The sequence below is a fragment of the Dysidea avara genome, chromosome 8 (genome assembly GCF_963678975.1).
Source record: "Dysidea avara chromosome 8, odDysAvar1.4, whole genome shotgun sequence".
Classification (NCBI taxonomy): Eukaryota; Metazoa; Porifera; class Demospongiae; order Dictyoceratida; family Dysideidae; genus Dysidea; species Dysidea avara.
This window is the reverse complement of record NC_089279.1, coordinates 29,374,288-29,396,165: the sequence shown is the minus strand read 5'-3', so window position 1 is coordinate 29,396,165 and position 21,878 is coordinate 29,374,288. Positions and strand designations below refer to the sequence as shown.

Genomic DNA, 21,878 nt, shown 5'->3' with positions numbered 1-21,878 from the left:
ATTGCATGCAATTTATTTTCAAAGTGGATATAGTACCGGTACTGGTTATGAACGTAAATGGCTATTTTACCGGCACAAGTCCATCATGTGCTGGACTATCAAACAAACCAGTTGTCTCTAGATGAGCTAGAGTTGGTACGCATCCAATATGCCCTGAGCATTCGACTTTAGGGCATGCGTCTAGTAGATTTCCCCAAGCATTCAACTTAAGGGTACCTGTCTAGTAGATTGCCCCGAGCATTCAACTTTAGGGGACGCGAAAAGTAGTTCCTTAGCATTAGGGGTAGGCTAGGGTTCAACTTTGGTTTCTTCTTCACTCTTGTTATATATAGAAGTCACTTTAGTCGGATGTTTATAAGGTAGAAAATAAAGAAGGTGAGTAGCTGCAGTAACAGTGGTATAATGGTTACAAGCATTGCTTATGAGTATGGATGCCGGGTTCGAGCATTTGCTAAGACAACTTTTTTTTCACTTTCTTGGGTATTTGTCTTAGTTTATTTTAATGCACGTGACTGCCGGCACTATATAACTTGCCATTTATTTTATCTAATTTGTCAAAATGACAGTGTGGCGGCACCAAAAGGCATAGCCTGTACAAGGGTGCTACCCACAACACATACATTACAAAAATAACATTACAAGGACAAAGGATAACAACACAAAATACACTACAAAGAAAAGAAACAATACGTACACAAAACACAGAGAAGTACAAAAAAGACGATAAATGGCACAATGAAAAGAATTTGATAGTGAGTGTATATGATATCCTCAACAACAGAACATCTCTTAACTTTTATTATTACTATCACTACAATAATTCCTGCACCAGAGCCCATGAGCTATCTATTGTACCTTTACCATCTTCTGAATACTGTGTTTTTGTGGAAAAGGTACTGTATCATTTGATACGTATAGTGTTGACACAGATAGGTAGTTAAGATGATCAGTAAACACAGGCCGATAGCCATAAGTGGTATCCAGCTTCGTTGGCCAATAGTTAGTGTAGTTATCAAATAAAATAGACATTTGCTTTGAAAAATACACAGCTGGATTCTCTGCCAACTCAATAACAGTAAAAGATGCAGCTAATACATGATACATAGAGTCAGCCCATGCAGACTAACAGAGTGATCATTAGACAATGATTAAGGGAATTCCATCTAGCCTGGGGAAAATAAAATAAAATTAGACCCATATGCATGATGGAAGCATTTATGACAACATACGTACATGCATGTATTGAGTGTGTGTCTCGGTGTGTGTTTATTGGTATACCATCCGCTGCTGGTGCATAAGTTGTGTGCACTATAATTAGCAGCTGGTTTCACAAACCCTACTTTGGCATGCACCCGATCATGACTACTGTGTGATGCCTGACTTTTAGACTAGCTAGCTACAATTTTAGTAGCTACCACCAACTACACAGTGACTCTATTTGTGCTATAGTTTAGTTGTCCTAACTGCTCCAAAATTGCTTCCCAAATGGAGCTATTAGCTAACTGCAACCTTTCAGAGTTGTGTTTCCAGATTCCACTGTGTACATGCATATGCATTAACAGCTATGCCGGGTCAGTCAGTGTTAATGATTTCAAAACGACTGAGAATGATAGCCAGCTAGTGTATTACTTCAGAGAGTTTGACCCCAAGTCATGAAAAATGATTATGATCAGTTGAGTATCTAGGCACGTGCATAGTGTGAAAGGCACGTGATATTTCGCTAACTATCGTCACCTGGATCGTTGAAACTGTTAGCACTCAAGAAGATTTCGACATGGATCATAGTTTGTTGAGTCTAGTGATCACTTTGGTGTTCTGTTGGTTAACTAAAGCGGAGAATAAAATGAATTTTGTGATGCTCGGAGACTGGGGCGGCCAGGATGAGGCGCCGTACTACACACCAGCGCAGAAAGAAGTAGCCAATCAAATGGGAAGGAAAGCAGCAGAAACTAATTCGAAATTTACAATTGCACTGGGTGATAATTTCTATCATTATGGCGTAAAGGACGTGGATGATCCCAGATTCGAAGAAACTTTCGAAGTTAGTATTTTAATACACGTACTGTCATGATACATTGCATAATTATATTATCATGAAACCAATCTGGTCATGTGCTATGCTGCCAAGTTAGTCTTGTACACAGTTGATGAGCTTGAATAATGTATGGAAACTGTCTCATGGTTTCTGGAATGTAGGTAGTCGATGGGTAGTCACTTCTACACCGTCTGTTGAAATACTTGCAACCAGGATCAAGATTCAGTCAGGCAATCAAGGGACTTTTGTAGTGAGTCAAGACATCCTCAAAAGTAGCAATCAAGCACTTTTGAAAGCGTACACTTAGCCAGTAGCAACATGAGGCTTTTACGGTTGACGATCAAGAATCACATGAAGGTGAAATCAAGTGATCAAGGTGAAAATTTGACAATCAAGATTCTTAATCTTGGTTGCAGGTGTATCAAAACAGATGGTATGGAGGCCTACCCTTTGGGGCTATGTGATAATAGTAAAACCTACATGACAACCATTAATTTTGTGACAGTACTCTTGTTCTAGTTCAGTACATGTCGGTTTTCACATCATAGCTAAATGGTGTTTAATATTCACACAAACCTAGCTTATGTATTGGAATTTGTCTTTGGACCCCCTTTAGATATGTCAAATTTCAAATCATGTGGGTAATTTGTAGCATGTGACAAGAACTAGAAGAAAGGTTAGGGGAAAAACTTTGGTTGCTCATATCTTGGGAATGACCGGCCTTCAAATTTGGTACATGGAATTTTCTATTAAGCTGGCAACTCCATTGTAAAAATCACTCTGTTTTAATCAGGGATGATGGAGCCATATGTATGCATGTAGATTGCCTTTTGTTCTTCCTGTAATATATGTCGCTCCAGCTTCTTGGGCCACACAGTACGCTACCATGTGTCTTGATGTTCATTATATATAATATGTAGTCCATCATTGTGTTGAAGTATTGATTAATTTAGAATTTATTGTCTTAAACATAACCAACATACCCCGAATGTGGCATGATGCAATTTGATTTGGCTATGATGTTTGTAGATAATCACTGGCAGCATACCAATGAAATGCACTCACTTCTTATTCATGCAGTGTTTCTTTGGTCAGACATTTAGTTATTGTAGTAAGATTGGTGTTGAAATATTCAATCCTGGCAGTATCATGCCCATTTAATAAAAAAAAGTAGTGGTAGTAGTTAACCAACCCTCAAAACTACACAGTTGCAATAATACTAGTTTAGATTTCAGATTGGAAGATTTCTAGACATTTGAGAATAAGAGTCTGAGGGGTGGGCATGTAATATAGGAGATACCTGCACATAGTGTTGGGGAATGTTACTAAAGGGGGAGCCCTACCATTTGAGAATAACTGTGATGGATTCATGTTGTTTGCTTGAATGTATAGTATGTTCATCTGCCTTATAAGGGATAAAGACATTGCAGCCAATTACCCACCATGCAGAGTCCAATAGTTAATTGGCATCACAACCACTAAGTGTTAACCTATAAACCACAAACATCCCGCCACTACTCATACCTGGCACTACTACCTATGCACTGTGCACGTCCTGTCAACTTTGATTTTGTGATATACCAACTGGTATGTAGTGTTTAAACAGTATTTGTATGTTGTGCTCCTGTGTGTTGATTTAAATTTGATATGCTCAAAATATATTGTCTCTCACATAGTAATTTGTGCCTAGCTCTCAAATTAAATGTATACTGGCTTCCTGTTTATTTGCAGTTGAGAATATGTGCATTGTAGAATGTATATAAATAGCGGAAATAAGTTATTGCTATACTGGTCCCTTGCAAGCAAACATGTAATAAGACTAGATTGCTGTAAAGAAAGCTTACGTGAGACCCATAGAGCTGAGCTAAAGGTAAAGAAAGCAGCCAAGGTGGAAGTGTGAGGGGGACTTTTACTCTAGCTGGCTAGTTGGTTATAGCAAAATTAATATATTAAGCTTTTTTTTCACTTGGAGTAATAAGTAACAGAAGTAATTGTGTAGTATATTACATTGACCAATAGCTTGTCAAACACTGCCTGCACAAGCATATTTAACATGCCTGCTTACATATAAATACACGTAGATATTGTATATATGATATTTAATATGTTGTTCATAGAGGGTGTTCACTGCTGGGTCACTTCATTCAAGATGGTATGTCATAGCTGGTAATCATGATCACTATGGAAACGCTTCAGCTGAGATTGCGTACACTGCTCACTCTCATCGTTGGTACATGCCAAATTATTACTACACTGAGGTATTGAATACATGTTGTATGGTTAAATAGAGTAGTTCTGAACGTAGAAGTTCAAAGTTGTGTATTTCTACCTACCAGGACCAGGCAGTTGTGCTGTAAAGCCAAGGAGTAAACATCTTGTATACAATGTTAACGTCTTGTATACAATGTAAACCTCTTCTAACAAACTCTCCAAAATTAAGCACACAATAGGAAAAACCTCTATAATAAGGACAAAAGTTTGGTCCCTGTCTCCATATACGTACATTTTTATCTCTGCACGATAACCTCTATAGCAAGTACAAAGTTTCCGTTAGAGAGAGGTTCCGCTGTATATAATAATACTGTATCATAGTTATGATAAACAACTATGTATTTATACGAAGTGGAACTATTGTTATCTTTTAAGCCTCCTGTGTATTTGTGGTTTTAACATGTACATGCTTATCTGAATTCCATGTGGTCATGCAAGGTTTCTGATAACTGAGATTGTACTGTAACCTGATCTGTCACAGGTCACCTGATCTGTCACAGGTCACCTGATCTGTCACAGGTCAATGCTACGTTTACTATTACTTGGCAGTCATCATAACTGTCATGTTTATGTTTAACAGACAATGACAATACCTGGTACTCATACAGAGATTCAGTTTGTCTTCATTGACACAGTAATACTTGCTGGTAATACCCACCCTACTAAAACATGGCTACCACCCCCTGGACCTGAATCAATAAATGCTGCTGAAGATCAATGGGAGTGGATAGAAGAGACATTAAAAGCTTCCACAGCTGAATGGCTGTTTGTATTAGGTCATTACCCCGGTGAGGAAATACTACTGTAAATGAATGTTCCTATGGACATGAAACTTTATGTAAAGAAGTCTTTGTTAAGGGTGCAGAGGTAACTGAATAGCTCAACTCTATACGAGTAAAATAGGGTAGTGCCTTTTGTCTGCGCATAGATTCAGTTTGTATTATATGCTGTTATCTTTTTGCTAATGCAAAATATTTGCTGCTATAGTGTGGTCAGTGGCTGAACATGGATCTACTGATGTATTAGTAAAGCGACTAAGGCCATTGCTGATACAATACAATGTCACTGCTTACTTCTGTGGTCATGACCACAATACACAACACATCCATGAGGAGAACTCTACTGTGGAGTATGTTCTTACTGGAGCTGCACACGAGACTGTAATTTCTGTGGAACATGCTGTGAGTAGTGATACTGTAGGCAAAAACTTGCTTGCCATAAATCTGAAAATGTTAACTTTAATATTTTTATGTGAAATGAGTGTTTTACAAAATAAACACAATTTTGTTTGCTAACAAAGATAGTTGGCAAGAAAAGATCAAAAATGAAATTCCCTTACTGTTAACTCCTACTTTCTAACAAGACAGGTATTATTGTTGTTGATCTAGGAATTGATAGTACATGATGCACCAATGTCACAGTGTGGTGCTGAGCTGTTGACACAATGGTATAAATCTCCATGCCAGTTTGCCTCACTCTTTGTCTGCTTTGCTCAAGGCTCAAGGAAATTTTCTACAGCACTTAAAGCACTTCTGACAAGGCAGAGCCACCTCAGATGATGTGGACTCAGCTAATTACCTCGGCCCGCAGCCTAATTGGTAATAAAGTTTGTAGGTAATACTCACCCACGCATCTCTAAATAGCATAGAAACTTTCTAACTTTTACTTAAAACCAGAAACACTAACCCTGATCAACATCACTGGAACTCCATATCCATAAAGTGCATATAAGCATAAAATTGTGGAGAGCCTGCAGACCCGGTAGCCTTCCAGAAGCAAATAGACAAGCCTACTTATCTATTTAACTTTGCTGAGTGCTGTAGCAATTCCAATTGCACTACACACATGCATGTGAATAGGTAACAAAACCATAAATGCTACTACTGATATGATGGTGGTTTCGTTTCATACTTGAAGTGTGCTGTATCAATAGTTATAATGAAGTTAGGATACTAGTATCTTGTCAGTTTGATAAGTAACATACACTGTTTGTTAACATGTGTATTATTTTATTAACTAAAGTGTCTTAGTACAACTTGTTTGTATTCCTGTACAGGATTCCATACCAGCTAACTCACTGCAGTATTACTATGCACTCAATGATACTGATTGTACACATGGGGTCTTCACATGGGTGTCCATCAGTCCTACAGTAATGGACGTAGTATATATTGATGGCAAAGGTGAGGTATCGTTCACACCACAATACATTGTCCTATGCCATAGTGAATACACAATGAAGGTCATATGTGATTTACTGGAAGGATTGTATGACCGTTATATACCAAATAGTCAAAATTTTCGTAGTGAGGAATTAACGTTATTACATTCATTCATTTTTTAGATTATCGAACTGTTCTATAGCCCTACTTTCTTTGGTCAATGCTTGTAAAATTAATCTAAATACTTCAATAGAACAGTAATAGACCACTTACATTTATGTCTTTTTGGTTTAGTAATCATCCATCATTTCAGGAGTACAGAGAATATGCTAGGGGGAGGGGTAAACTCAAACTACATGAAACAAATGTTGATCTTAGTATAGCACCGTATATTTTAGCACTAGTTTTCAGAATCTTAAGTCGTAGTTTGAGTCTCAGGGGCTGGCTACATACGAAGTAGTGTACACTGCACTAGGCTCCAAATAATTGCTATTAACGTTTTGTTAATGTTTATATTTTGACAAACCCTGAGAATGAAGCAGCATGTGCAGTGAGAAAAAACTATGCTATATAGATACAACAAGTTTAGTATCAAGGAGCTGCATGAACTTCCAACTGTTCCTTATGCCCACCTGAAGCTATGATCGTTGTACTTACTTACTGTCATTACAGGTAATGAGCTTTACAGTTTTCAGAAGGAGCCAACAAGGCAGTCATCAAAGGTGTAGAGATGTCAACTGATCTACAGTCATCTACCACTATAGCTATTATAATAAACGTCATGTTAGCTAAAAACCAAAGTCATCTTTAACGTGTCTAGAGTGTAGCTTTTTGTTGTATAAAGTAAATGTTGAGATTATTCACATAATTCAGTGCATTACGAACCATACATGGACTACACGTGATTGCCAGAACCACGTGACTTCAATTACATAGCCGGATTGTCCGTACATAGTCAGCTCGATCAAGAGGAGGTTATGGATTACCTGTTGAGGTTGTTCGCTACTTTAACGATTTGTTATTTGGTCAAAGGAGATGATAGAATAAATTTCGTTATGGTTGGAGACTGGGGCGGCCAACCGGAAGCACCGTACTACACACCAGCGCAGAAAGAAGTGGCCAGTCAAATGGGAAGGAAGGCAACTGAAATTAACTCTATGTTCACGATTGCACTGGGTGATAATTTTTACGACACAGGCGTAAAGGACGTGGATGATCCCAGGTTTCAAAAGACCTTTGAAGTTAGTTGAAAGCGCACACTAGGGTCAATATATAGTATAGGGGCGTGGCTCGTGCTATGCATATTTGGGTCTAGTTACAGTATGGCGTCGCGCGACTCTTTGCATAAGTAGTATATGCTAGTAGTACATGCTGGTCACATTTTTGCTATGATTATAGCTGCAAACAGGGCTAGCAGACTTTTGGAAAGTGAGGGAAGGGGATGTTAAGCTTTTGACTAACAAAGTTGCTATTGTCTGGCTGCCCAGGAATTTTTTAAAACACTGATTAGACCCTCTGAAATTGAATTTGAGGCTCAACAGTTTATTAGAATAAAGTTGTTGTTCCAGCAGCCAAAAGAAGCGCTTTGCCAGGACTGTTTGCCACTAGACTATCAAACACACTAGGGAAGTCTCAGAGTGAGTTCTAGGATGGGTTCACAATTCAAAGAATCCAACTTTTACAAATCGATCCCCCTACCATTATGGGATGTTCACTGTAGTATCCCATTGCTAGACCTACCAAGCGTTAGGTTCAGCTTTGGTTTCTTCTTTACTCTGTATTGCTTCTACATAATTATAGGTTAGGAACCCAGCCCAAGGTTTGTCGTAATTTTAGAAACCAATCAAGGTTTCTAAAAACCAAGGGAGTGGTTCCTAACCGATGGCTCGGTATGTAGTATTAACTTAAAACCTATTTTTTTTGATTGTGGGTTTCAAAAATATAATGCAGTTAAAATATTATTATTGAAGTCAGAATGAATTATTCAGCAGGTTTCTAACCAACTCAAGGGAGCTTCTAATATACCAGGAGGTTCTTAAGTGGTATTAGAGACCTTATTGAATATCAAAGACTATGCATGCCAATTGGGGTCAGAGTGGTTAAAAGTGTCTGGACTTTTTATGCTATGATTATGTGATAGCTTGTACCAGAGAAAAACTGATCATCTTTTGAGTTGTATACAGTGGTCCCTCCAATATCCAGCCATTAATTGATTAAACTTTCTGTTATCCGAATTGTGAAGTGACTGTTCTATTAGAGTATTTTAGCTGAGTTCTGTGTTTAAAATTTAATGTGTGGGCTTTGTTTATCAGAACTTTTTCCATTATCTAACACACCTAGTGGCCCAAAGAGTTGGGGGACCACTATTTATGTTCATGAAAGTTATTTAGCATTTTTGTATAGGATGTGTTCACAGCTAAGTCCCTTTATTCAAGATGGTACGTCATAGCTGGTAATCATGATCACTATGGAAACGCTTCAGCTGAGATTGCGTACACTGCTCACTCACATCGTTGGTACATGCCAAATTATTACTACACTGAGGTAAGTAATTTAATTAGCTACAAAGCAGTAGTTATACATGTGTTTAGCATATATAATGATTGTGAACTTCTCAAGTATAACTCCCACAATCAAAAGTAATGCATGTTTGACTATTTAGCCATTTTTCTCTACAGACCATGACAATACCTGGTACTCATACAGACATTCAGTTTGTCTTCATTGATACCGTAATTCTTGCTGGTCTATCTCATCCTACCAAAAGATGGTTGCCACTTCATGGCCCTGAATCCATAAATGCTGCCGAAGATCAGTGGGAATGGATAGAAGAGACACTAAAGGCTTCCACGGCTAAATGGCTGTTTGTGTTAGGCCATTATCCTGGTAAGAATTGAGTAGCTAACGGTTATCACTCAGGCATATAGTGCCAGGCAGCACAACTAATATAGCCAGCATCACTGTTCAATAAAATTATTATTACTTACCACATAATAGAGTATATGTTTTGCTTGTGATGTTATGTTATAGTGTGGTCGGTGGCTGAACATGGACCTACTGATACACTGGTACAGCGACTGAGGCCATTGTTGAATCAGTACAATGTCACTGCTTACTTCTGTGGTCATGATCACAATTCACAACATATCCATGAAGCGAATTCTGACGTGGAGTATTTTGTAACTGGAGCTGCTCACAAGATACAGACTTCTGTGGAAAATGCTGTTAGTGGTACAATTAATGTGTCCTATACAGTATTATATGAGCCGTGCTTCTGTTAACACCTGCATGTCTAGTACCCTAGACCATAGGTGGTGAAATGGGGGGGTACATTGCTTGCAAGAAAAGTTCAAGATACTCTAATAGAACAGTCTACCGCTCAAATAGAATACTTGTGCTTTTCTATTTCTACTTACTTAACAGTAATTCTTTAATCTGTCACCTTGACCTGCATGTAGCACTTTTTCAGGTACAGTATAGAGCATACCAGGCTTTATAGAGGTTGAATGAAGGAATTGTCTAGCTATTCCGGTACAGTACAGTACATTTTTTGTTTTACAGTGTATTATTTTTTAACTAACTAATTTAAAGTGTGGCTCTAGGATTGCTGTTTATATACATTGACAACTGATGCAAAGCAATTGTACGCTTTGATACTGCCTTTTATATTTTCAAGGATAAAATACCATCAGATTCACTACTGTTTTACTATGGAGTTGAGAGTGAATCATATGGAGCCTTTTCCTATGTGTCCATAACTCCTACGGAGATGACTGTAGGATATATTGATGAGAAAGGTGACAATTACTACTGTTGTATTGTTGAGATTGGAGTGTATGTAACTATATGTAGTATGTATGTATGCATCATACATGACACTGGTAGGGGGGCAAGAAATTATAGGATAAAATCCACTAAGAGGAGAAGAACGGAACTCTATTACACAAGTTATATTCATTTACATACCCTTGATGAATGAAGGAAATGCACTTTCTTCGACTCTAGTTGGATATCCTCTAAAAAAATTTTTAAAATTAGACCTCCTAAGTTTTACTTTGGGAGCATTTATCATATTAACTAACAAAATGCATGCTTTGCAAAGCATATAAAATTGGTTGGATAAACCTGTTCGATGGTAAAGTGTGCTAAACATAAGGTTATAATTTACAGAAATTGTCAGTTAATAATATTACAATTGTGATTGTTATATTAGAGTAGTGACTGCTCTATTAGAGTATCTTGATCTTTAGCATAAAAATTCAAACTTATTATCTCTTTTATTTCACAGTGTAACTGTAAAGTAAATTTATAACTGTGGTCTTTTATTTGCCTGTTGGCTTTCTATACTTCTCAATACAGTGTGAATGCGTGATTCCTGTTTCTGGTGCCAATATAGTCCTGTAAGTCCAAGGGGGGCAAGAAAGGACCAGGGAGCAAAGCCCCCTTTTCCCCCTCAGATCTGCCTGTTCATGTATGTATGTATATGTGATTGAATACTGTATGAGCAGAAATTTGGTGTGGAATTAAAATTGGCGATTTGGCAGATACTTACAAAATCACCAAATTAAAATCTCGCAATGTTTTATTATTAGTGTTTCTAGTAGTTCTTTTTAAAATTGGTTTGATCAGGCAACAAGCAAGGTGCTGAAGTTCATAAAGTATGGTGATGCCAAAGATTGTCAAAAGAGAAATATGACCAAGTAGAGCTTCATCAAATCTGACACAAATTTGCTATGTATTGCTAGCCTGTAAGTGAAGTACTGTACAGTCTGCACTAAAATTTTACTATTGATGTACTGAACCTCAGCTACAATCTACCCTGCGGTTATAATCAAAGAGAATTCTATGATTGTTTGTAATATCGCTGCACTAAGGTCCTACTCTATCACCAGAAGGACCTTGCACAGAGAATGTGTCCAATGACTTGCAATCAGAGTCACTTCGCTTCTTGATGGCTACTGCACTGGCTATGCATTGAATAAATATCCAGTTGTTAGCTATCTATGGTTTCACATGAAAGACTCTCTCTTGTATATATGTGGGCCAGTGAGTAGAAGTAAGTGTCTGTACATTTTGGTGGAGGAACTCGGACATGCATTTCAAACTTGAGCCAAATGCATAAGTGACTGAATTTTGGAAAATCACCCATATGGGTGTGCATGAAATAATTAGAATCTTCGTGTTTAGTGGGTTGATAATAAGAGCAGGGCACAGTTTTGAAAATATTTCAAAAACTTTCTTGTAATTTAAGGTATTGAGAATGGCCTAAAATCATCAACAAGTAGATATGCACTATAAAGTTTGTGATTTGATCATTAAATATTTTAGTTGTCAAACGTGCCCATATGGGTGATTTTCCAAAATTCGGTCACATATTAAGAAAACACCAAATATTGTGCTCTCCACAATTTTGCTTATACGGTACATATTGTAAAACATGTGCATAATGTATGTGATGTGCAGTATGTAGTTTGTATAGATATGTGTAACTTAATGTGTGAAGTTCAAAGAGGAAAAGTGTGCTTTGTTTCTCAACCACACTTTCGTGCTATGTTCTCCGTATTGCACTCACCGCGGTGCTTTAACTAGTATAATATAGCACACTGCACTTGTGATATGACTTGTGAGTATGCATTGTATACATCTCAGTATGTGTACAATTGTAATGAAGTAGCTGCAGTGAAACCTATGTGTCTAGCCCATCATGGTAGGGCATAAATTTCATAAATTAATTAACTAATTAGCCCTTTCACGGCTGAATTTCCCGGTGCACTCTACAATGCATGCCAAATCATGCTGTATAAACCTCACTGTACACTGAACCACTTGGTTATCTCTACGTAAATGCTGTGGACTAGCAATCTTGACTAGATATAGGTTGTTTTTGTTTACATAGATAAAACCACAATGTAATTATAAGGCAACAAAGCTACAATATAATAGAGCAGTCTTCAGAAACAGGTGGCCACAAATAAAGTATCTACAATAAGTGTTACAATGTATGAAACTACTTTGTATTGTCTTCTTACTGAATTGTCGTCTTCACAGCTGGTTTCTTTGGGTTTATCTCAAATCCAGTGTCATGCATGCGTATACGCACAAACACCACATGTCTGAAAAAACTATTTGCCAGCTGTCTTAACCTATCTATAATGATGTATCATTGTTCAAAACGTGACTGTCACTATAATATAAAGAAATAGCCCTATTTTTGAGAGAGAAAAGTTTTACCGGATTCTGTAATAAACCCACAATAGTGCACAAACTATCCGGTTATCTCAGAAATGGGATCTCTGTGGGCGTGCCTGCTTCAGGATTAGCGCATCGTACTATGAAACACACAATAGAAGTGTTAGCATGTTGGAATTGCACTCTGCATGTGTTTTATACCATCGTGCCAGAAAAATCCGGTCACAGCCATGAAAGGGTTAGCAGGTGGCTATATGACATGCACTTTTGGGTATTTGATGATGGTTGGTTTAGACAGGTGACCTATATAAAGCGACCAGGTTTCACTGCGTATGTGCATAATGCACAAGCCTGATACCACCAATATGTGCAGCCAAATTGTACATGTGTATTATTTCATTAGGAAATGAGTTGTACACTTATCAGAAAGCACCAACAAGAAAGTCAGGATAACAAGTTAAAGGAAAACTGAGTTTTATGCTACATTTAGCTTGTATGTATTTATTGATAAGAGGCTGTTATAATTATGTGAAAAACATTTTGATATTTTTAGTATCTAGTCATTAAACTGTTTAATTTGTTCTTTAAATTCCAGGGCCATTATATATAATATTTCAATGATGTAGGTAACTATGGAGATCATCATAGCAACCTTGACAAGCAATGGACATACAATTACTTGTGTTTAAAATTTATGATAATTAAATGGCAGCCAGCTTATATGGTGGACACAGCATGCCAGTACCATAATACATTTCATACAGCCAGCAGTAGTATAAGTCAGTTTTATATATACAGTGGGTATACTAATCAAACATGCCTGCATGAGCTTGTGCTGTTTGTACTTTAACATAACATTGTTATTGTCATGCCAAGCATTATTAAATGTTATCTAATTAGGGATCTGTGAGAAGGCTAAAGCCTGTGAATACAGGGAGTCTGAAACATGTAACTGAAACATTGAACTGATTGAAGAATGTAGAAAAAAATCCCAGACCCAGTGATGACTTGATCCCCCACAACATTAATAAGAACTAAGGCTGAAACAATCATGGGTGGTTAGTATTCTAGTACTCGTGAATATTAGCTACGTGTAGTCATACCCATGCATGTGATATGTTTTATGCTCTGACTTTAAGTAGCAGCAGTGATACACACACTAGTGATGTTAGTGTTCCTGACAAGAAATTATGTCAATTGAAATCTATAGCTTTCATTGTGTCACTCTCTGATGGTAACTGCTTCATGTCAGCTGGGTCTAACAAGTACTCGAGTGTTTGCAGTATTTGCTTCAGCCATAATAAGAACTGACTTAGGCCATTTTAATCAACAAATTCTTATGATACTATGTTACATATCACAAATCTTCACATGCAGCAAATGATATGGACTGAATTCAGTTATGAGCCTAAATAAATTGTCATAATATTATTATATGATATGTGCATTTTCATCTGTCAGGCTATATAGCTAAGTGTACATGGGTTGGTGCTGAAGATGCAAGTTTTCATGCTCATGACATATCAGCAATACCTGTGGGAGGTTGTTACACTATGCGACTGTTCTATTAGAGTATTTTACGGACTGCTCTATATGCTATATCTGACAAAAGTTCAATCGCTCATTACCTATAGCAGAGATAACAAAATACAATGTAATAGCCTTTAAAGGTTGAATGAATTTCCCGCTGCAATGAAAACCACAGTCAGTAGGTGTAAACATCAGACAACTGATGACAAGGAGTGAGTAACTACAGGCAACAATAAGTAACTAGTCTAACTACAGGCAACAGTGAGTACCAATGGGTAAATACAAAGTACAGGCATCCCTTGTCTATCTCTGTGTTCGCAGTGCCAGCCCTTTTCCTGTAGTTACCCACTGTAACTCCCTGTTGCATATAATGCCATGATAATTATATAGTTACCAAAGGATGGTAACCTTTGTACATGCAAAAAGACACAATGGTGTAAACTAATTTGTGCATTATTAATTGCTCACAAATTTCTGTCTGTATATCAGAGGATCCAGCTCACATTTTCATGCTAGTAGCTAGTTATGTAGCTTTTATTCCAGTTATGGGATAGAAGTAGAGGAATTTGGATATTACTCACCACTGCATATGACAGTATGTGTTATCTTAGTAATCAATGAGGTGCTTGTATACCACTTCCATTGCCAGATGACTTGAGGTATGTTTGGCTGGATATGAATAAAGCCATAGATGGCAGAACTATCAAGATAATTAATTATATAGATCATGTCAAAAGAAGTATAACACAGAAAGTCTGCACAAAAGCAACCCAGTGTTGCCTATATGGTTACTCATGTAGTATTTCTTGCAGTTACCCAATGTTAGAGTTTCCATGTACTTTAGTTACATGCTCTTTAAAAGCTATACAGTGCATTACAAGTTACTTTCATTTGCCTATTTGGTTAGCTTGGCACATCATGTGATAAGTATGTTCTAATCTCATCACTTAATAATAAAAGACTCTGCATGGAATTACATAGCAAAAATCAAAAAAAGGAAAGATCAATGTGGGGGTATATACCATCATGAAGGACGTTCAAACAATCACTGACAGTTTTACTATTTTGAATGATCTGCAGTTTCTGCAGATACTCAGTCCATACCAATTGCCACATTCGAGGGTCTTCCATTTCCTAATACTTCATCTCTTACCAGAGTTAGATCCACACAAGCATCTACATGGTCCAGATGGCATACAGGTGAGGATCCAGTGGGATTTATGAGGTTTCTAGAAACTGGTCAAGCATATTAGGCAATTAAATTAAATTTGCATTCATTTAAAGTGTCGTAAAGTCTCCAATATCTGTATATTAGATTAGGTAATGCAAAGGCTGCAGCACAAGTTGTTGTAGGACCTTCAGTGCTGGTCACTGTAAAGCTCTAATATGATTGAAACAGTATCAAAGGTTCAGAAATACTCTAATAGAGCAGTAAACTACCCTTATAGAACAGTCACATTTTGTATGTTTTACACAATGTAAATTTGTGGCTGTAAAATGCCTTAAATTTTTCCTGCTCAGTAAATCTGTCAATTGTATTATGTTAGCTATATAAGCTCAGTACAATCTGCCCATATATACTTATAAAATGTCACCTCATGCATGAATGCTCTCACCATCAGTCATGATATTAGTATGAAATTCATACTGGCTATGATCCTAGTTTATCACATCACAAACCCTTCCATTGGGCTTATCGATTAGAGATTGTAAGCGCTCTTGTACTTATAATAGTATCTCTAATTGATAAGTCCCATGCAGTGCAGCAAGGGTCTATTGTTATTATTATATTATTACTGTGCAGACCTCTGAAAAGAGTATGATACACAGATCACAAACAAATTAGCTTAATCAATTAATGATTGTTGCTAGACCAGCTATAGTCTTTGCTTAAATTGGTCAATGTCCTTAGAGTCATTCGCATGCTGGGGTAGAGAAAATTTTGATAGTGGAAGGAAAGAAGGAATATAGATAGCTATAGGAATCAATTCTTGTCATTGGTTGTATATACCTCTTGCTATGGCCTCTTTTATTTATTTATTTATTATCTAATTCATCCAAATAGGAAGGGGTGGCACCAAAAGGCTAGGCCTGCACGAGGGTGTCTCTTGTATAATGTAATATTGGTACAGGTGTTAGGTAAGAGTTTGCTGAGATGTTGATAAGGTGAATAGTAATCTTAAACACCATAATAGCTTTCTGTTCTCTACATTCAGCAAGGGTCGGCCATACAGTTAAGGTTTGTTAGCATTTTTGTGTAACACTGGCATAAGAGAGAAGTTATTCATCACAAATCTTGCTGCTTGCCTCTGACTTCTTTCTATCATACTGATATATCCTTTTTGTGTGTGTGGTGACCACATAATGGCTGCATAATCTAATATTATAGGATTTACCATCGCTTTGTAACAATTGCTTTTAATTTCAAGTGGACAGTTATGCAAGTTATGTTGCAGAAAACCATTGCTGTTAGCCTTGTTGGTAATTTGCTTTATATGCATTCAGACCAAGTGAGATTATGACTTATCATTACACTTAAGTACTTAGCATGCATGGGAAGCTTTCTTAATTTCTTTGTTTTGAATTTTATATTGGCTTAACAGTGAATGTTTTTTTGTTGACAAACTCACGCTTTTGAGGGTTAAATACCATTTACCATTCATCAGCTCATCCAGACCTCTCTGTAACTGTCATCGGAATTATAGTTTAATTTTGATATCCCTTTTGGCAAATCATTTATAAAACACAGGAAGAGTAATGGGGCCAAGACAGTGCCCTGGGGTACACCAAAAGTTACTGTAGATGAATCACTCTCAACTATTACTTGCTGGCATCTTTGCAGAACAAAATATTGTATCCAGTCTAGTAATTTTCCTTGGACACCACAATGATGGAGTTTGTGGAACAAATGCTGGTGGAATACTTTGTCGACTGTTAATTACATGCTGGCATCTTTGCAGAACAAATTGTAGTAATTTTCCTCGGCCATCATATCATAATGATGCATGGAGTTTGTCACGGGGAACAAGAGCTGGTGGGATACTTTGTCAAAAGTCTAAAAAATAACTTCACTCTGCTAATTTTTGGTTAAGCTCTCATAGTAAAATTATTTACTGTTAGCAATAATATTGAGTTTCACATAATCGCCCTAGGTGGAAGCCATGTTGTCAATCACACATTACATTTAATAGTAAGATGAGCATAAATATGTGAGTAGCAATGTGTTTTAATAGTTTTGAGCAAATACAAGTTAATGACACAGGTCTTTAGTTGCTAGCATTGGATCTGTCTCCTTTTAAAAATACAGTGGTACAATAATTGCCTTTTTCCAGCCTACAGGTTGTATAAATGAGGCTTGGAATATAAAAGATAAAGAAGGAGCAATCTGTGGTGACTATACAGCCCTATAGTACGTAACTATTCTAAATGCATGCAAAATAGCTATTCATGTACCAGTCTCTGTAGTTATGTATTGCTCAAAGTATTGCCAGTATGTAGACTATTCAACACTAGTCTGGCTTCCTACAAACAAAGGGGCGGCCGCGCCAAACTAATAATTTAGCACATGCACTGTGCCGTAACATAGCTAGCACGCGATCTGCTAATTAAAGGCGGTGCTTTGGTCCTTTGCATTGCTATTTAAGCTGAAGAGTCGCCACTAAGTAAGCCTTATATAATTAGCAGCATAGCAATGACACTTTTCTGGATGCTGATTTTAACGGGGGCATTTGTTTGCCGTGGTGTTCGAGGAGAAACCAATGGCACCCTAACCTTTCTGATGGTAGGGGATTGGGGTGGCGCTGAATGGGAGCCTTATTACACTCACGCAGAGCAGAGCATTGCTGAACAGATGGGGATTGTTGGTGAAAAGATTGGGTCAAGTTTTACCATTTCTGTTGGTGACAATTTTTACCTGTTAGGAGTGCGGGACGTGGATGATCATCGCTTTCAGGACACCTACGAAGTAAGTGGATGGACGTTACTTTTCAGTGGAGCTAGCTACCAGTGAATGATTTTTAAGCGCGTGACCGACAGCTCATAAACCATTCTTGCATATAGCTATAACTATAGCTATACGTTTTATTATTATTGATATTTTGATATTAAAACCTTGTGATAAACATGCAAACTAAGCTTACCAAGCAAATAGCTAACTAATTATTCATCATTTGCAAATCTAACCATATTGAAAAAACTATCAGTCATAATGTCTCAATTATAAAATTATTTGAAAAATACGTTAGCCCATCGAATTAATAGAGGTTGAGCTTTGTCAAAGTAAATGCATGACAACCAAGTACTGCGAATACAAGCCGAAAATGGCAGAGAGGATCAATGAGTATAAGAGACAACAACGAATCCAGCTCGGAGTAAAGGAATAACTTTCCTTTCACTTCGTGGACAAAAGAGAAGCCAAATATTTCTATTAAATGGTGGCTTTATGACCCTTGGTGGTTAGCTTAATCACATGAGGAGGAATGCTCCACTTCCGGAATTCATTACATGCATGGCCATAAGCACGGAATTTAATGATTCCTGTAGGCAGTATAGACAGTGAAGAGATGCGATAAAAGGACTGAATACCCTGACATTCCACCCTAGAACCCATTCATTGCGCGAATGTACCTTTACCTCCTGATAAGCAATATTATATATAAGTATAGTCAAGGCATCATGAGTACTACTCACAAAATTAGGCTGAACAGTCTGTACGAGGGCCAACAGACAGATAGATTATGTGGTCCAGTGTATCATTATACAACTGAGGTGGATGCTGTGCTTCAAGCAGTGCTAATATTTTAATTCAAAATGCTTAATTGATTATCCAGCATGCTACTGAAAGAATTGTTACAGTGCTACATAGCCTGTGCACTTAAAATGCTCAGCATCCAGTTAGTTAGTGAGGGAATAAGTACATGTTCAGTTATAGCTATTGTTTCAAAACACCAGGAAAACATATATGTGCAGTAATGAACAAAACAGTGGCGGATCCAGGATGGGGCATTTGGGGCAAATGCCCCCCCCCCCTTCAAGAAATTGCATACAAGATCGAGATACTCTAATAGAGCAGTCAATTACTCTAATAAAGCAGTCACAATGTTCATGAGGCAGTGTAGCTTACCTATGAAGCTATAAATAGGATTTTATTTTACATAACAGACGTGATATAGTTGGTAAGAATAACTAGCTATTATTGTCGTGACCTTTTTTTTTTTTTTTTTTTTTGGTCTTCAACTGGTTTTCAGCAAGTTTTTTTTGGTCTTCAACTGTTTTTCAGAAAGGTGCCCCCCCTCTTTCCAAACTCTGGATCCGCCCCTGCAAAACATATATGTGCTGTAATGAAACTATTATGTGGTAACTACAAAATTGAGTTATAACCTGAGCCATTATTGGTGTTTATTTAACATGACTGAGATTTCATTTAAGTTATGTGATATTGTTATTAACACCTGTTCTTTGATGTAGTAAAACAAACCACACTGCATTATATTATTACTAAATGGCTTAATATGGCCCTAAATGCATTGTAGCAATCTATTAAAGGATGTACTCAATTATAGAGCCATTACTGCATGTAGTTTTGCTATAGCTACACATAACCCACTGATGGTATGTATTTGAAATAACCAGACAGGATCTTTGTATAGCATGTACTTTTCCCATAGAATGTTTTCACAGCTGAATCACTGCAGTCAACTTGGTATTCTGTTTGTGGTAATCATGATCACTATGGAAATGCCTCAGCTCAGGTTGCATATACTGACAAGTCAAGTCGCTGGCACATGCCAAACTATTACTACAATGAAGTGAGCATAACTCTCTACTGTCACAATCCATATATGTCCTCCATCAGGTTGTTACAATTCCTGACACTGACGTTGATGTTGAGTTTGTCTTCATTGACACTGTCATTCTTGCTGGTAATACCCACCCTACTAAAACATGGCTACCACCCCCTGGACCTGAATCAGTAAACGCTGCTGAAGATCAGTGGGAGTGGATAGAAGAGACACTAGCTGCTTCAACTGCAAAGTGGCTGTTTGTAGTAGGACACTATCCTGGTAAGTGTATAATGTCGTATTGCTAGCATGCATTTACGTAATGTATATGTATGTATGTATGTATGTATGTATGTATGTATGTATGTATGTATGTATGTATGTATGTATGTATGTATGTATGTATGTATGTATGTATGTATGTATGTATGTATGTATGTATGTATGTATGTATGTATGTATGTATGTATGTATGTATGTATGTATGTATGTATGTATGTATGTATGTATGTATGTATGTATGTATGTATGTATGTATGTATGTATGTATGTATGTATGTATGTATGTATGTATGTATGTATGTATAAGTGTGTGTATGCGTTTACACGACTACAGCTATAATTCTTGAACATGTATGGCTTACTCTTTAGTGTGGTCAATATCACTTCATGGGCCTACTGAGGTACTGGTAGAAAGACTGAGGCCAATGTTGATCAAGTATAATGTTTCTGCCTACTTCTGTGGTCATGAACATGACATGCAACATATTCGTGAATGGAATGGTACTGTGGAGTACTTCATAAGTGGAGCAGGCCATGGAATAAGATGTTCAGCAGATAATATTGTGAGTGAAGCTGATTACATAACTCGTATAGCTACACAGATTTTAGTCTCTGTAAAAAGCCACTACAAAACTTGATAGGAAAAACAGTTGGTGTCTAGCTATATACACTGAAATAAATTATTTATAAGGTATCTATGTAATAATTCACTCATATAGCTGGCAATACAACACCGTTATAATACGCCATAATATTATGTGTACTTCATAGGACAACATTCCGCCTGCTTCACTCAAGTATCACTTTGGAAACATAGATTTAGACAGCAGAATTGGAGCCTTTAATTGGGTATCCATCAGTCCTACATCCATGAATGTGTCATTTGTTGATCAGACTGGTAAATATGTATGGCAAATAAGTGTACACTTAATTATACAGAATGTTACACATTCTGTAGGATATCCAATATATTTCTACTCCATGGAACCAACAAGGAACGTGTGAAGACAACATGATCAGTACTGTGGTGGCCTTCAAAACTAGCTAGTTTTATCAGCATGCAATAATCTATATGTGTGTTAGATTAGTTAAAACTGTTTACACTCTTACATTTTAGTGTGTTAGATTAGTTAAAACTGTTTACACTCTTACATTTTAGTGTGTTAGATTACTGAGTTAAAACTGTTTACACTCTTACATTTTAGCTAGCTACATAGCCAGGCATAGTACTTTCACATTGCAGGCTGATTGTTTGACCATATCCATGTAGTAATAATACATAATAATATAGTTTTGATTGCCTCATGTCATCAGTGATTGAGCATCAATGGTAGCAACTGCTGCTACGTCTTGCTGCTGTTGATATCTACTTCTGTTGATAGCTGCTGCACGTGTCTATTGTTTGCTAGTGCTAGTTGCTGCTGCTAGCTGCTAGTTGCTGCATGGTGTTGCTATTGCTTGCTGCATGGTGCTAGCTGCTACACTGTTAAAAATAAAGAGTAGCCACCACTCTGAGAGTTCCCAGTGTAGGGAGGATTTAACACCCCATGGAGAGTAACCAACACTCTGAAGAGAATAACCATTACTCTGAAGAGTAAGTGACACCACCTTCAGAGCATGTGTTACTCC

At 37.2% G+C, this 21,878-nt stretch overlaps 3 protein-coding genes across 3 annotated transcripts; all 3 read left to right on the top strand.

Annotated features, from left to right (window-relative positions):
• Positions 1–1,677: 1,677 nt before the first annotated feature.
• On the top strand, positions 1,678–7,280 carry LOC136263137 (tartrate-resistant acid phosphatase type 5-like). Its single transcript, XM_066057633.1, has 6 exons — positions 1,678–2,041; positions 4,153–4,293; positions 4,887–5,094; positions 5,294–5,487; positions 6,363–6,489; positions 7,141–7,280. The coding sequence occupies exons 1-6, from the start codon at positions 1,775–1,777 to the stop codon at positions 7,194–7,196; spliced, it is 993 nt and encodes a 330-aa protein (XP_065913705.1). The 5' UTR covers positions 1,678–1,774; the 3' UTR covers positions 7,197–7,280.
• A 37-nt stretch (positions 7,281–7,317) lies between these two features.
• On the top strand, positions 7,318–13,246 carry LOC136263138 (tartrate-resistant acid phosphatase type 5-like). The gene is made up of 6 exons (XM_066057634.1): positions 7,318–7,709; positions 8,872–9,012; positions 9,147–9,354; positions 9,499–9,692; positions 10,145–10,265; positions 13,061–13,246. Exons 1-6 carry the CDS (start codon positions 7,446–7,448, stop codon positions 13,108–13,110), a joined length of 978 nt encoding a protein of 325 aa, XP_065913706.1. The 5' UTR covers positions 7,318–7,445; the 3' UTR covers positions 13,111–13,246.
• Positions 13,247–17,827: 4,581 nt separating this feature from the next.
• LOC136263133 (tartrate-resistant acid phosphatase type 5-like) lies at positions 17,828–21,559 on the top strand. The gene is made up of 6 exons (XM_066057623.1): positions 17,828–18,151; positions 19,854–19,994; positions 20,042–20,249; positions 20,619–20,812; positions 21,021–21,147; positions 21,208–21,559. The coding sequence occupies exons 1-6, from the start codon at positions 17,879–17,881 to the stop codon at positions 21,252–21,254; spliced, it is 990 nt and encodes a 329-aa protein (XP_065913695.1). The 5' UTR covers positions 17,828–17,878; the 3' UTR covers positions 21,255–21,559.
• The last annotated feature ends 319 nt before the right edge of the window (positions 21,560–21,878 follow it).